This window comes from Pseudopodoces humilis, chromosome 30, assembly GCF_049639895.1.
Source record: "Pseudopodoces humilis isolate 2021_Gansu_Grassland_sample_001 chromosome 30, ASM4963989v1, whole genome shotgun sequence".
Taxonomy (NCBI): domain Eukaryota; kingdom Metazoa; phylum Chordata; class Aves; order Passeriformes; family Paridae; genus Pseudopodoces; species Pseudopodoces humilis.
In genome coordinates this window covers 3,906,166-3,919,327 of record NC_142229.1, presented here as the reverse complement: position 1 = coordinate 3,919,327, position 13,162 = coordinate 3,906,166, and the positions used below count along the sequence as shown (strand labels likewise).

General features: G+C 57.5%; 1 protein-coding gene across 3 annotated transcripts in view; it reads right to left on the bottom strand.

Moving 5' to 3' along the window:
* Positions 1 to 13,162, bottom strand: part of LOC102107271 (hexokinase-2) — a 32,449-nt gene that overhangs the window by 7,578 nt on the left and 11,709 nt on the right. For all 3 annotated transcript variants that reach the window (XM_088068305.1, XM_088068306.1, XM_005532918.3), the window contains 10 exons: positions 10,258 to 10,420; positions 4,563 to 4,711; positions 4,259 to 4,378; positions 3,367 to 3,462; positions 3,154 to 3,253; positions 2,693 to 2,876; positions 1,737 to 1,892; positions 1,370 to 1,603; positions 805 to 1,109; positions 73 to 221 (listed from right to left, as the gene is read on the bottom strand). In XM_088068305.1, the coding sequence (XP_087924431.1) occupies positions 73 to 221; positions 805 to 1,109; positions 1,370 to 1,603; positions 1,737 to 1,892; positions 2,693 to 2,876; positions 3,154 to 3,253; positions 3,367 to 3,462; positions 4,259 to 4,378; positions 4,563 to 4,711; positions 10,258 to 10,420 (1,656 nt within the window). The remainder of the gene's footprint in view (positions 1 to 72; positions 222 to 804; positions 1,110 to 1,369; positions 1,604 to 1,736; positions 1,893 to 2,692; positions 2,877 to 3,153; positions 3,254 to 3,366; positions 3,463 to 4,258; positions 4,379 to 4,562; positions 4,712 to 10,257; positions 10,421 to 13,162) is intronic.

Genomic DNA, 13,162 nt, shown 5'->3' with positions numbered 1-13,162 from the left:
CTCCAAGGTCAGTCCTGCTCCAGCCACCCCAGGGAAGATGCCCCTTTCCCGTCTCCATTTGCCCATCCTGACCTCCTCTCCCGTCCCCTGCATGATCTCCACGGGGATGGAGTAGATCTTGTTGTGCATCTCCACCCCGCGCCGCATCCCGTTCCTGACGCGCACCAGCAGCACGCGGAAGTTGGTTCCTCCCAGGTCCAGGGCGAGGAAATCTCCCTTTTCTGCAACCCAAGAGAGGATCATCAGGAGAGATCCCAGCACAGGGCATCCAGGAATGTGCACAGAGCAGACGTGAATCTGCCCTCTTCCAAGGAGAGGGGTGGAAACGGAGACACGGCTGGAGATGGAGGCTGGGGATGCAGGTGGGAACAGGGGGTGCAGGTGGGAAGAGGATGGAGAGGTTTGCTCCAGACTTGGGGTGATGATGAGGCTTTGAATCATAAACCTGAGTTGGAAGGGACCCACAAGGATCACTGAAGTCCAGCTCCTGGCCCTGCACAGGACCTGTGCAAGCTTCAAGCCAAGGTCAGGCACTCGCCCAAGCCACAGGAAGAACCAGGAGCACAATCCAGGATGAGGGTGGAGAGAATCCTGTGGCAGGATTTGTGGGCACGCAGAGCCAGGCTTTGTGTTAAGTCAGGTGCAGAACGTCCCAGAGGCTCAGTGCTCTGCCCAGTATCAAACTGGAGCTTTGTGCCACTCCCACCACAAAGAGGAACCGGCCATAGCAAAGGATCCAGCCATTCCCAAGGATGCAGGACATCCATGGGCTCACGTGCAGAGGTTTTACACAGGACACATCACCTGTTCCATCAGGAGTGGAGCACACGTAGGTGGGCAGCATTTTCACCGTCGCCTCCGCGTGCGTCTCCTTGCCCAGCCCTTTCTCCATCTCTATCCTCATCCTTTCCTTCACCTCCAGCAGCTGCTCGTGGCTCAGCTTGAGGGGCTCCAGGATCTTCTGCCGGGCCTTGTGCTGTGCATCCAGCCTGTAGGCCACCGCTGTCACCATGGCCGCCCCTTTGCCGCTCCCGTCCTCCGAGCGGATGAAGCGGATCTCGCAGTCCGGCAGCAGCTTCCGCACGGTCTTGTGGAGGCGACGGGCAAAGCTACGGAGGAGGAGGAGGAGGAGAGGGGACCTGAGTGTGACCCTCTGAGTGTGACCCTCTGAGTGTGACCCCTGGGATCCAAACAAAGTTCCCAAGGGGATATTTGGAGGCGCTTCTCTTGTGCCAAGTTGTACGCGCTGCTGGCAGCAGCAGATCCCTCTCTGTGTCCCTGTCCCCAGCACCCCCAGCCCCCTGTCCCCAGCACCCCAGACCCCTGTCCCCAGCACCCCAGACCCCTGTCCCCAGCACCCCAGACTCACTGGGGGTGTTTCTTGTAGACGGAGCCGTCCACGCCCACGGTGGAGCGCAGCCGCTCCACGCCCTTGTTGTCCTTGATGCGGCGCAGCACCGCGGCCAGCGTGGCCCCGCACAGGCTGGCCGAGCGCGTGGACACGATCTGGCAGATGCGCAGCGTGGCCAGGCAGTCCTCGTGTGATGGCTCCAGGCCCAGCTTGCTCAGGATCTCGTGGGCTTTCTGCAGCCCTTCCTTCTCCCTGGAAGGTCAAAAAGGGGTTCGTGCCTGGGAATCCAACCTTTGCTGTGTGATGGTCCAGGTTTGCTCAGTGATGGTCCATCCACAGATGTTGGGAGATGGGCTGGGACCCAGGAAACCTGGATCCTACTTACTTCTCGATGGCAGAGACGAATCTCGTCTCAAAGTGGCCAGTGGTGAGCAGATCCGGCGTGAGCCTTCCCCCGAACAGCAGCCCTTCCTTGGCCATCTTCACCAGGATGAGCCTGACCAGCTCCCCCATGTACATCCCACTGATCATCTTCTCAAACCTGCCCGTGGGGAGGCATGAGACAGAATCAGGGAATGGTTTGGGCTGGAAAAGCCCTCTGAGGTTATCAAGTCCCCAGCACTGCCGAGGCCACCTGCTAACCCACAGAGCTGTTAAATCCCTCCAGAGATGGTGACACCACCAGGCACCTGGGCAGCCTATGCCACACCTGACCACCCTTTCAGGGCAGAAATCTTCCCTAATGTCCAACCTAAACCTCTCCTATCTCACCACAAGCTCCCCTCTGAGCCTCCTTTTCTCCAGGCTAAACAATGTGTGTGTTTGGCTGTGTGTGTGCCACGAGGTGGCCACAGGCTGACCTGAAAACCCCTTGGCAGCCTCTCATCCCAAACAGAATCTAGGTAATCTCTTCCCAGAGCAGTTTATCCCATCACTGAGAATATGAAGCCGTGCAGATGTGACCATCATTCTGCAAAGAGAACTCGTGGCCACCTTAGGGAGCTCAGATCGCCCCCATGCTACAGCAGCCCTGTGGGGAATGGGAAATGTGTAGGACTGGGACGTGGACATCAGGTGAGGGTGTCTGCCTGTGCTGGTGGGTGACTTTGCTGGCCAGGAAGGGAACAGGAACCAGCACATTCACATGAGGGGCTCATGAGGGCAGCGGGTGGGGCACACAGTCCTGCTTTGGGACACAGCCCCTCTCCGCACCGGTGGCGGAGGACACGGTGACCCAGTTAGCTGGGATGACCTCCCCAGCCCCAGTAACGCCAGCGCTATGGGAGGACAGACAATGCTGAGCAAACCACGAGCCTGAGCCCGAGCCAAGAATCTGCTCACAATTGTTTGCCAGGGTTGAGCGAGCCCATGTCGATCTCACGGTCGAACTCGGTGCGGATGTCGTTGAGCACCCCATCGTCACCAAAGGCGCCCCACTCCATGTTGATGCACATCCGACCTTCGTCCCCTTCCACCAGGTCAATGTGCCTCATCTCCTCCATGTAGCAGGCGTTGGTACCGGTACCTGGGCCAAGCACGTGGACAGGGTGAGCAAGGACACTGCTTTCACCTCATTCCCATTTTTCCTCATTCCCATTATTCCCAATTTCCCTCTGGCCACAGCCCAACGCACCAAAGAAAGTGAAGAGCTAAGCAAAAAACATTGGACAATGCTGGTTTTCAAACACTGATACCCCCCTCTCTTTTTTTCCCCAAAGACCCCGAGGTCTGCAAGAAGCAGGATCTCCCTCTGGCTCTCCTGGAGGAACGGACCCCATCTCTTCCCCCTTGCTGCAGCTCACCGACAATAAGGCCAACTTCACAGTTGTGGTCATCATAGCCACAGGTCATCATGGTTCCCACGGTGTCGTTCACCACGGCCACAATGTCAATGTCAAAATCCTGAGATGGTGGAAACGAGAGTGACTCAAGGGAGACAAAACAGACCGAAACATCTGCAGGGAGCCAAGGTCTCCTGTGCCAGGGACCCCTGTGCACCCATCCCAGCCTCTTACCCCTCTTTTCTTGATGGACTTGCGCAGCAGGGACACCACGTCCCTGCCCTCCACGCTGCTGCACTTGAACCCCTTCGTCCACGTCACCAGGATGCTCTGCAGGGGAACAACAAGAGGGAAGCTTGGAGGTGACACCTGACTCCTGGCACAGGGGACATGTGGCCCTGCAGGCAAACCCCTCGTTATCAGCTCACCAGCTGCGCTATCAGCCACAGCTTCCGTGTCAGATAACGTTTATGGCCACAAAATAACGTGAGCTGCTCTTGCTCGATTCCCATGATCAGGTTTGATTGAGCCCTGCAGCAAAACCTGTTCACAAGCCCAAGGAACGCTCCTTGACCCATCCCTGAGGGGTGAGAGGCTCATTGTGCCTATGGAATGCTCCTTGACCTGTTCCTGTGGGCTGGGGGGCACCTGGCCAGGTGCCAAGCTGAGCCCTGGGGGGCAGGAATAGGACTCGACTGCATTTGAAATCTCCAACCCTATGGGCACAGCCCCCTTAGGGAGGCAGACCCCCACCCTTCCTTAGAGCTGGGGAAACTGGCAGTGACAGGACAGTGGCAGTGGCAGTGACAGTGACAGTGATTGTATGTTTGGAAAAGATGACAAGCAACAGGGTTATTGGGAAGTGATGCCAAGCTGCATTCCCTGAAGGAATGTTCCATCCTCTCTGTCCCTGACCCTGCAGCCACTGAGTCATTGCACTGACAAGAAATATTCATAAAAAATAAAAGGACAGTGCTGTTCCTAAGCTCCACTCACCCAGAGCTTGGGAAATGGCTTTACAGGAACGAGAGATGTGACCCTTCAGGAAAGGTCACGTGACTCAAAATCAATGAGCCTAATTAAACGCCTAAGATAAATTGGTGTGGAATCCATGGCAATCACCCACCTCGTCCAGCTTGGTCTGGTGACACGGGAAGGAGAAGGTGAAGCCAAGGGGGAGTTTCTTGTCTTTGATTTGCAGCTTGTCCAGGAAGTTGGCCAAACACTCGGCAATGTGGTCAAAAAGCTGGAAAAAAGATAAAGAGTGAGACTCAGCTGGCTGCCTGCTCCGAGGGGATGCTGTGTCCGCATCCCTGCCCACCCCCACTCAGCAGCATCAACTCCCAGGATCCAGCAGCATCCCCTGGCCCAGGGGTGACAATGGGGACACCCAGTCCTGCTCCAGCCCCAGGGGCTCTGCCAGGACCCACCTGCACCCCGCTGCCGCGCATGAGCTCCTCGGGGATGGCGTAGATCTGGTTCTCCATCTCCACCTTCTGCAGCCCGTTGTCCGACACCTTCACCCGCAGCACACGGAAGTTGGTGCCACCAAGATCCAGCGCTAGGAAGTCCCCGTCCTCTGTGGGATCAGGACAAGGACAAGCCATTAACTGGGAGGGTCCTCTGTCCACACCATGCCGCAGCCCTGAGGTGACTGTCCCCCACCCAGGTACAATAAGGTCAGATTTTTTATTAGATTTCATTATTTAATTCATTATTACATTTTTTTGGTATTTTATTGGAGCAGTCCCTGTATCCCCTGCCCCTCCTCTGCCCCCTGGCACCCCCCACAGCCAGTGGAGAATCGACATTTGACCATCACTGAGCCAGATCCAGATGCAGGAAGATAAATCCCAGCAGCCCCAGCCAGAAAAGCCCATCCCCAGCAGGGATCCTCAGGCTCCACCAGGAAGAAGGCAGCAGAGCCATTCCTGACCCTACCAACACTGGTGTGGAAGCTCCTAAACCTCCATCCCAAGGGGTCAAACTCTGATGGCAACTGTGGGAACACCAGAGCTCGGCTGAGTTTCTGGAATATTCAAAACCCCCTCATGTTCAGGCTCAGCCTCCAGAGCCCAGGCTGAGCTCCCTCCCTGCCCAGGAACCCCAGGAAGGGAAGGTGGCAGCAGGAAAAGAGGCAGGGAGAGGCTCCCAAAGAGCTCTGGAGCCTCACTGCTGCCTTCTCCAGGAGAGAGCCGGGACACGGCTGATCCCAAAGAGCCGGGACACGGCTGATCCCAAAGAGCCGGGACACGGCTGATCCCAAAGAGCCGGGACACGGCTGATCCCAGAGAGCCGGGACACGGCTGATCCCAAAGAGCCGGGACACGGCTGATCCCAAAGAGCCGGGACACGGCTGATCCCAAAGAACCGGGACACGGCTGATCCCAAAGAGCCGGGACACGGCTGATCCCAAAGAACCGGGACACGGCTGATCCCAAAGAGCCGGGACACGGCTGATCCCAAAGAACCGGGACACGGCTGATCCCAAAGAGCCGGGACACGGCTGATCCCAAAGAACCGGGACTCGGCTGCTCCAGGGGAGCCCCACGGGCCGAGCCCGAGCATCCCTCGCTTGTTTCCAAGGCAGCTCGCTGCGCTCGGAGCCGGGCAGCAGGAAAAGCGCCCAGCTGGCTGTTTTAGTGCGGAGAGGGCTGGGGAAAGCCCTCTATCAGCACTGTCGGGAGTCCTGAATGCATCGAATGTGCTGTGCTGGCTCCCCGCGGGCCGATCCCGGCCCTTTGTGCGGCACAAAGCGGACAAAGGCTCGGGCATTAGTATGCGCACGCCGCCCGCATCTCCAGTGACTCCGGCTGAAAAGGCAGCTCCGGGCTGACCCTCCGGGGCCCAGGGGCGAGGGAACGGGGCACGGGACTGCCTGGGAGCTGGAGCGGCTCCATAGATGTGGAAAAGGGCCGCGGAAAGCAGCTGCTGTGCTCCAAGGAGATGAGGAATGAATGAGAGGGCTCCAAGGCCGTGCGCGGCTTCAGCGGGATTGGAGCTGGGCAGGAGAACGGGGGGTGCACTTGGGGGTCGGTGCAGCAGCTTGGGGGGCCAGAACACCACCAAAAGAGGGGTCAGAGCATCACATCACTGAAAAGCACAGAGCTATCAGAGCTGTCCTGCGCTGCGCCACTCAGTCCCTGGATATTCTTTTCTCCTCCTCCTGACCCTTTGCAGTGATGAGCTCTAAACCAGTTTGGCAGCTCCTCTCCACAGGGCATGCCACAGCCGCGGTGGCTCTTCACACGGAAAACACAGCAGGAAAACCTTGGAGAGGCTCCTGAGTGCCCTGCTGAGCCCAGCCTGGGCACCAGCCTCAGCCACAGCCCAGCAGAGCTGGATGTGATGCTCGGCCGGGCAGCGCTGCCTTCGCGTCCTGCCCCTCACACTGAGCTCCGATTCCCTGGCCAGGGGCACTGAGGCCATTCTGCTCGCTAGCAGAGCGTGGAGAACACCTCAGGAGGGCTGATAAACACGCCAGGGATAAGGGCACGGGAGCCAGGAGGATCACAGGTTGCTCAGCTCCTTGGAGGTAATGCAGGGAACGCAGGAGGATCCCAAAAACGGGCTGAGGAGCCTGGATGGGGCCACCCTTGTCCCTCACACACCTGGTGGGGTTCATGGCCCCAGAGCTGTGTGGGACCAGCTCTGCTCTGCCCTGGCCACGGAACAGGACCCAAACACCGCCCAAAACCCCCCTCACCCTGCTCAGCACCACAGGAGGAGCACAAGCAGTTTGGGGGCAATCCCTGGGAATTCCTGGGTGGATCAGCATTGCAGGAGGAAAAAGGCAGCAAACCCTCCCTCAGAAAATTCCCAGCCATGCTGGGAACACGTGCTGGGCTGCAGGTCTGGGCACTGCCCCACTTTGGGCTCCCAGGTCCCGTGATAAGATATCAGTGCTGGTGCTGAGCCCACAGCGAGGGCAAACACAGAACCCTGATTCCAGGGGCTGTTTGCTCTTGGCAAAAGGTGAGAGCTGAGTACCTGGAAAAGCTGCTGTGCTCCTGGGAACAGCAGCATGTGTGGGATCACGTCCCAGCACCTCCGAGGTTGGTCACCCCAGAGATCCCACCTCAAGACCTCCAACTGACTGCAATTCCATTGCCTAGGAAGCCTCTGGAAAACTGGATTAATTAAAAATAAGAGGAAAAGCTGGGAGGCCCAGACTCCAGGGAGATGCAGAAGGTGGAGTTGCAGACCCTGGCAGCCTCTCCCTCCTTCCAGCTAAATCACAGTATCATGGAATGGTACCCAAGGACCACTCAGTTCCACTCTCCTGCCCTATGGCCCATCCAACCTGGCCTTGAACACTTCCAGGGATGGGGCAGACACAATTTCCTTGGGAAACCTTGCTGGGAATGTGGTAAATCCCCAACCACGGGACTAAGAGCATGAAAAGAGCCAGTCTTTTCAAGCCTTTGAAGCCTCTGCACCACATGAGCTGGTTTTCCTGCAGAGGCAGCCACTTACTGGCAGAAGCTGAGCCCACCAGCCAAGGGAAAGGTGTTGCCAAGAGCCATCCTTCAGATTTCCAGGGATTTGAGACCCCCAAGTCTCAGCATCCTCCTGAAAGCTGCAGGCTGGGGCCTAACAAAGGATGCACCACAAGATCCTTGTGTCAACACCATTGTGGAGGAGGAAACCTGGGGACCCTGGAGAAGCCTGGAAAAGCCTGGAATGGAGCAGGGAGGAGGGTGTTGGTTGCACTGAGCAGGGAAAGCCCTTGGGAGAGTCATTGGGGCTCCAAGGAGAAACTTATTTGGGATCTGTTTCCCCATCACCTCACTGCCAGCACGGCATGGTGGTGTTCCAGTGGCTGCCAGAGACAAGCAAAGCAAGGAAAGTTGATTTTAGAAGAGTTTCTGCTTTCAAAGCAGAATTCCCCCATCTTATCACACCACAGTGGAATGGCAAAGCCAGGAGAGCCAGGAGCCAGGGCTGTTTTGGCTTAACCTGCAGATGTGACCTTGTGTTTCCATAAGCACCTCTCATCCCCCTGGATCCCGTGCATTAAACAGGGTCTAATCCCAGAGCAGAGACATGGGAGCTGCAGGAGGAGGGCAGAGGACAGACACATTCTGCAGGTGGATGGTTGGGAGCTCTATGGCACCAGCATCAGGTCAGGGCAGGGCTGGAGCGAAGGAATAACGTGGCTTGGACTGGGAGCAGCTGCTGGCGCTGGCACAAGTGCCCAGCCCAGGTCAGACTTTGCCCAGGAGCTTTAAAGAGAGGGAAGAAGGAAGGACAGAGCCCTGGACAGTGAGGTCCTCCCACACCATCTGTGCCAGGGATCTGGCACCAAGCCCCCAACCCTGACCTGCCACCTTCCAGCCCCCTCCCCAAAACCCAAGGGACTCTGATGCCACCCAGAGGCTGGATCCAGTTTGAGCTGGCCAGGGAATCCCAGCTTTATTTCCCTGGGATTTGCTCAAACTCTCACATTTTCCAGCCCCCCTGGGCAGCTGCAGCACCGTGACTGCCCCAGCATCGCTCTCATGTGACATTTTCCGTGCTGCTGTTCCTCTTTCCCCCCTCTCCAGGGTGAGAAATGCCAGCTGGGACACTGGAGAAGCTGGATCCAGGGAAGGGCGCCAAGGATCTGCCTTGTAAGGGCACGGGGAGGGATTGCTCCTTGTCCCAACGGTGGGTCAGGGTGCTACAAGTGCTAACACACGCTCCACCTGCACCCAGCACCTTTGGCTGCACCAGTTCCCATGCCCAGGGGCGGCTCCTGGCTATCCCTGTAATTAAAAATACTCTCCAACATTTAAATAGATTGGAGTCTTGATCCCAGGGCAGGCAGCCAGGCCCAGTTTTGGGTAGATGTGCAGCTGGGGGACCAAGATCAGAGGATGCTTGGAGGATTAAAGAAGCTCACAGGGAAGGTGGAGACGGATTTTTAGCAGGGGTGTAGTGAGAGGACAGGGGAATGGTTTTAAACCAAAAAAACAGAGATTTAAATTGGATATTACTACCACCCTGGGATAGTGGAAGGTGTCCCATGGCAGGAGGTGGCACAGGATGGGATTTAAGGTCTCTTTCCACCCAAACCATTCCATGATGTCTTTTTCTCCCCAGGGATGTAGGAGATGCCACCACCATCCCCAGACTCACTGAGACATTACCAGGGAAGGGAACAGGGACATCCCTGGGGGCATTTAGCACCTGTGTGGATGTGGCACTTGGGGACAGTGGTGGCCTTGGCTGTGCTGGGGCGTGGTTGGATTTCACCAACGTAGAGGCTTCTCCAGCCCAAACCATTCCATGGTTCTATCACTCCTGTCCTGGCCCCCAGGGAGCAGCCAGCCAGCAGCCATGAGGGATTTGGGCTCTGTTCCTCTTTTCCACCTCTCCTGCTGGTGGCCAACAGCCTCTGCCACCGAGCTTTGGCACAGATCCCTGTGAAGGTGCTGGCACCAGGGCAACCCCAATTCCGAGTAACTCCATCCAACACAACCAACCATCCCTGGGGCCCTTTCCAAGGCTGCTGCCAGCCCAGGTGTGGAACTGCAGCAGCTCCAGCTGCTCCGAGCTCCGTCCCTCCTTCCCTTCCTGAGCCAGCACCGCTCCAAACACTCGGTGGGTCCTGGGTACACCTGAGGGCAAGGGGTGATGCTGCAGGGATGGAGACAAGTCCTCCCCAGAACACAGGGCTGGGAGAGGGAACAAGGAACTTTCCCATATGGATGCCCAAGGGAGCAGCTCTTTGGGCTGAGAGGAGGATGTGCCTGGCTGGAGCTGCTGTGGGCAGCTCGGGGAGAGGCAGAAAGGCCACATTGTGAGCTCCTGCCGGGGCCCTGGTGGCACTCAGACAGCGCTGGCACCGCTGCCGCCTCACTGCTAATGAAATCTGATGAGCAGGACCCGTGACTGTCTCTGTCCTGCCAGCAAGGGCACGCGAGGGCGGCTTCCCTCCCTCCCTCCCTCCTCCTGCCAGCAGGAACTGGGAGCCCCTCCAGCCCCAGCACGGAGCGAGGAGCGAGGCAGGCTCCACACTCAGCCCGAGCAGGGTGAAGGGCCAGCAGTGAGTGAAGGTGGCTGTGAGTGCCACCCCTGTTCTGGCAGTGCCAGGTGTCCCCAGCCCTCCACCTGCTCTGCCAGGAGCACCTCTGGTCTCACCTGTCCCATCCGGGGTGGACCTGACGAAGGTGGGCAGCATCTTCACGGAGGCGGTGGGGTTGGTGTCTGCTCCCAGCCCCTTCTCCATCTCCTTCTCAAAACGCTGGGACACCTCCAGGAGGGTCTCATCGGAGAGCCGCATGTGGTACAGGTACTTGTCGATCTGAAAGGTGGAGATAAAGCCCAAAGGTCAGCAGGGGACACGGGCACAGGCCCCAGGACAGCGTCCAGCCCCTCCCAAGGCTGCTGGGGTTGACACAAGGAGCGGGAGCGGGTTCTGACCCGTCCCAAAGGGCAGGACATGGCAGCATTGCTGGAATTGCTCATCCCAGGCATTGCCCACCACTGCTCCTGCACCTCTCCCCAAGGTGCTCCCCAAACGCCATCCTGCATCCCCTCCCTGGACTCTGCCAGCTCGGGAATGCCGAACCACAAGTTGCTCCTGATGCTCCAAAGCATCTTCCCGCTCAGTCACCTACAGACACCCAAACAGGTTGCTACAGAAGCAGGAATTCAAACTCAGGAGTGAGTCAGGAGGTCAGCAGTGGAGGTTTTCCAGGTGCAAAGCCCTTCCCATTCCACGGCATCAACGCACCTTGACCTTGACCCCCAGGGCCTCTTCCTCCACCAAGGATGCTCGGCAGGAACCCTCTGCCCTGTCATTTCTCCACAGCTGAGATCACCCCAAGAGCCGAGAGCTACTCAACAGCCCTCGAGCAAACCACGCTGAAGTGACAGAAGTGGGAGCTGGAGTGACACAAGTGAGTGCTGGAATGACACAAGCACCTGCCATGGCCAGAGAGGGAAGAAATCCACCCCACACCCCTGTTCCTGGAAATTGTTATACCCTTGAGCTGACGATGCAGAGAAGCCCTTCTATAAATGGAATCAAAACGTCTTGCCTGGGAAAGGCATGGAAAAGCTCCTGGCCAGCCATCCATCAGCACCTTGTGCATCTGTGCAGCCTGGCCGGAGCAGGGGGCGGGAGAGGCGGACACTGCCCACTCCCAAACGATGCCCTGCTTCAATTAGCTTCCCTTGGAACTAATTAAAGGGCAGCTCAAGCCCTGAGAAGTCAAGAGGAAAACTCCACCCCGTGTGCTCACCTGTCTGCAGGCACGTAACACCGGAACCCGGGCTCGGGCTGCGCTTTACGGGGCCGTGCTGGAGGAAATGGGCATTTTGTGGGTAAAAGTAATTACACCAGGCCCAGTGTGACCTCGCTCACGGATGTGCCATCCCACCCTGGGCTGGACACAGCAGCCCTGCTGAGCTTTTGGCTGCCTGTGTTTCGGGTTCAGGGTGCTCCAGCACATCCTTTTTTCCCCGAATTTGGGAGCTGAGATCCCTTTGACGAGGTCAGAGGATGGAGGAAAGCCCAGCCTGGCACATTCCAGGAGTGATGCTGGGATGCAGAGCAGCATTCTCTGAGTAAAATCTCCTCCCCATTTCTCCTGCTGCTTTCAGCCCCTTCCCAAAACCAGCAGCTGGAAGATCAGTTAGACAAGAGGGAAAGTCCAAGGAGAAGGAAACCTGGCGATTTCCTGGTACCAGTTGTTTACCAGCCTCTCCTTATCCAGCCCAGCAGCAGGAAGTCAAACACTCTCCTCCCTCCCCTCCTGTTTGCTTTCACCTGCTGAAAATTCCCTCCCCTGTGTGAGGCTCCGGCTGCTGGCACCAGTGCCCTCCAGTTAACTGCTGTGGGGCTGGAGCTCGCTTCCATGCCAGCCCCAAGGTAGGAAACCTCCCCTAGAGCTGTGCCAAGGGTTATCCCGAGGGTTATCAGCCAGTGCCATCAATCCAGAGCAGACAGTCCCCCTCCCAGGGAATCTGGGTATTCTGGGAGCTCCTCAGCAGTGAAGACCCCCCCCCAAAATTCCCAGTACAGGGAAACCCCCGTGAGGCTTCACCCCCTTTCCCCAGGACAGGCCCTGCTCGGCACGTCCCCCATGTCCTCCTGGCTGCAGCACACCAAGAATAACCTCAGCCTGAGGAACAGGGTGACCTCCCTCTAATCTCCAAAGCCCTTAAAACCTGGATCATCTTCTCCCAACGTGGATATCACCCCACTTGGCAGCTAAAGCGGGTCAGGACGTACAGCAGGACAGCTCCTTCCCCACTGAAACCGCCCTGCCTGGGCCCCACCAAAGAAGAGCCGTGGCCACCGTCCTTCCCAAAACTTCCCAGCCCTGTGGCCAGGTTGGTTACTCCGAGCACCCCTCAAATTGTTTCAAAGATGGGATAAAATGGGGAATTCAGGCTGCAGTGCCAGAGTCTGAGCATATTCCAAGACAAAACACCTCCTCAATTGCTTCATGCTTTTGAAGAGCATGAAATAGTTTAGGTCAGATTGCCAATTCCAAACAAATAAAGTCACTAGGTTAGGATCCTGAAGGGGGCAATTGAATTTCTGGAAAGCTTCCAGTCTAAATAACAGTGTTTCCTCAAGGAAATCTAAACAAACTGAAGGGAGAAGGAAGGGATGGAAGCAGGGGAGCGCTGGGCATGCCCCAGCCCAGGACATCATGTTAAAGCTCCAGATCACGGAGTAGCTGTGGGTGTAATGAGCTCAATGCCACGTTTTTGAAGCAAACCCCAGCAAATCCCCATCTCTTGGCTCAAGGCTGTCTCCAAGGCTCAGCTCATTTCCATGCCGGATGCTGGAGAGGTGCCCAGGGTCGCCTGTCCCGGCTGCACCGCTGGGAAAGGTCTGCCCGCCCCAGCTGAGGAAACCTCAACTTGCCCAATTTCTGCTGCTGTGCGACCTGAGCTGAGCCAAGCTGAGCTGAGCCGTGCTCAAAGCAACCCAAAAAACAGCTTTTGATTTCCAAACTCATGGCTCTGGTGCCAGCACCGCAGCTAGACACAGTTCTACTCCTCAGGACTCCTCCTAAGGAGCCTGGAC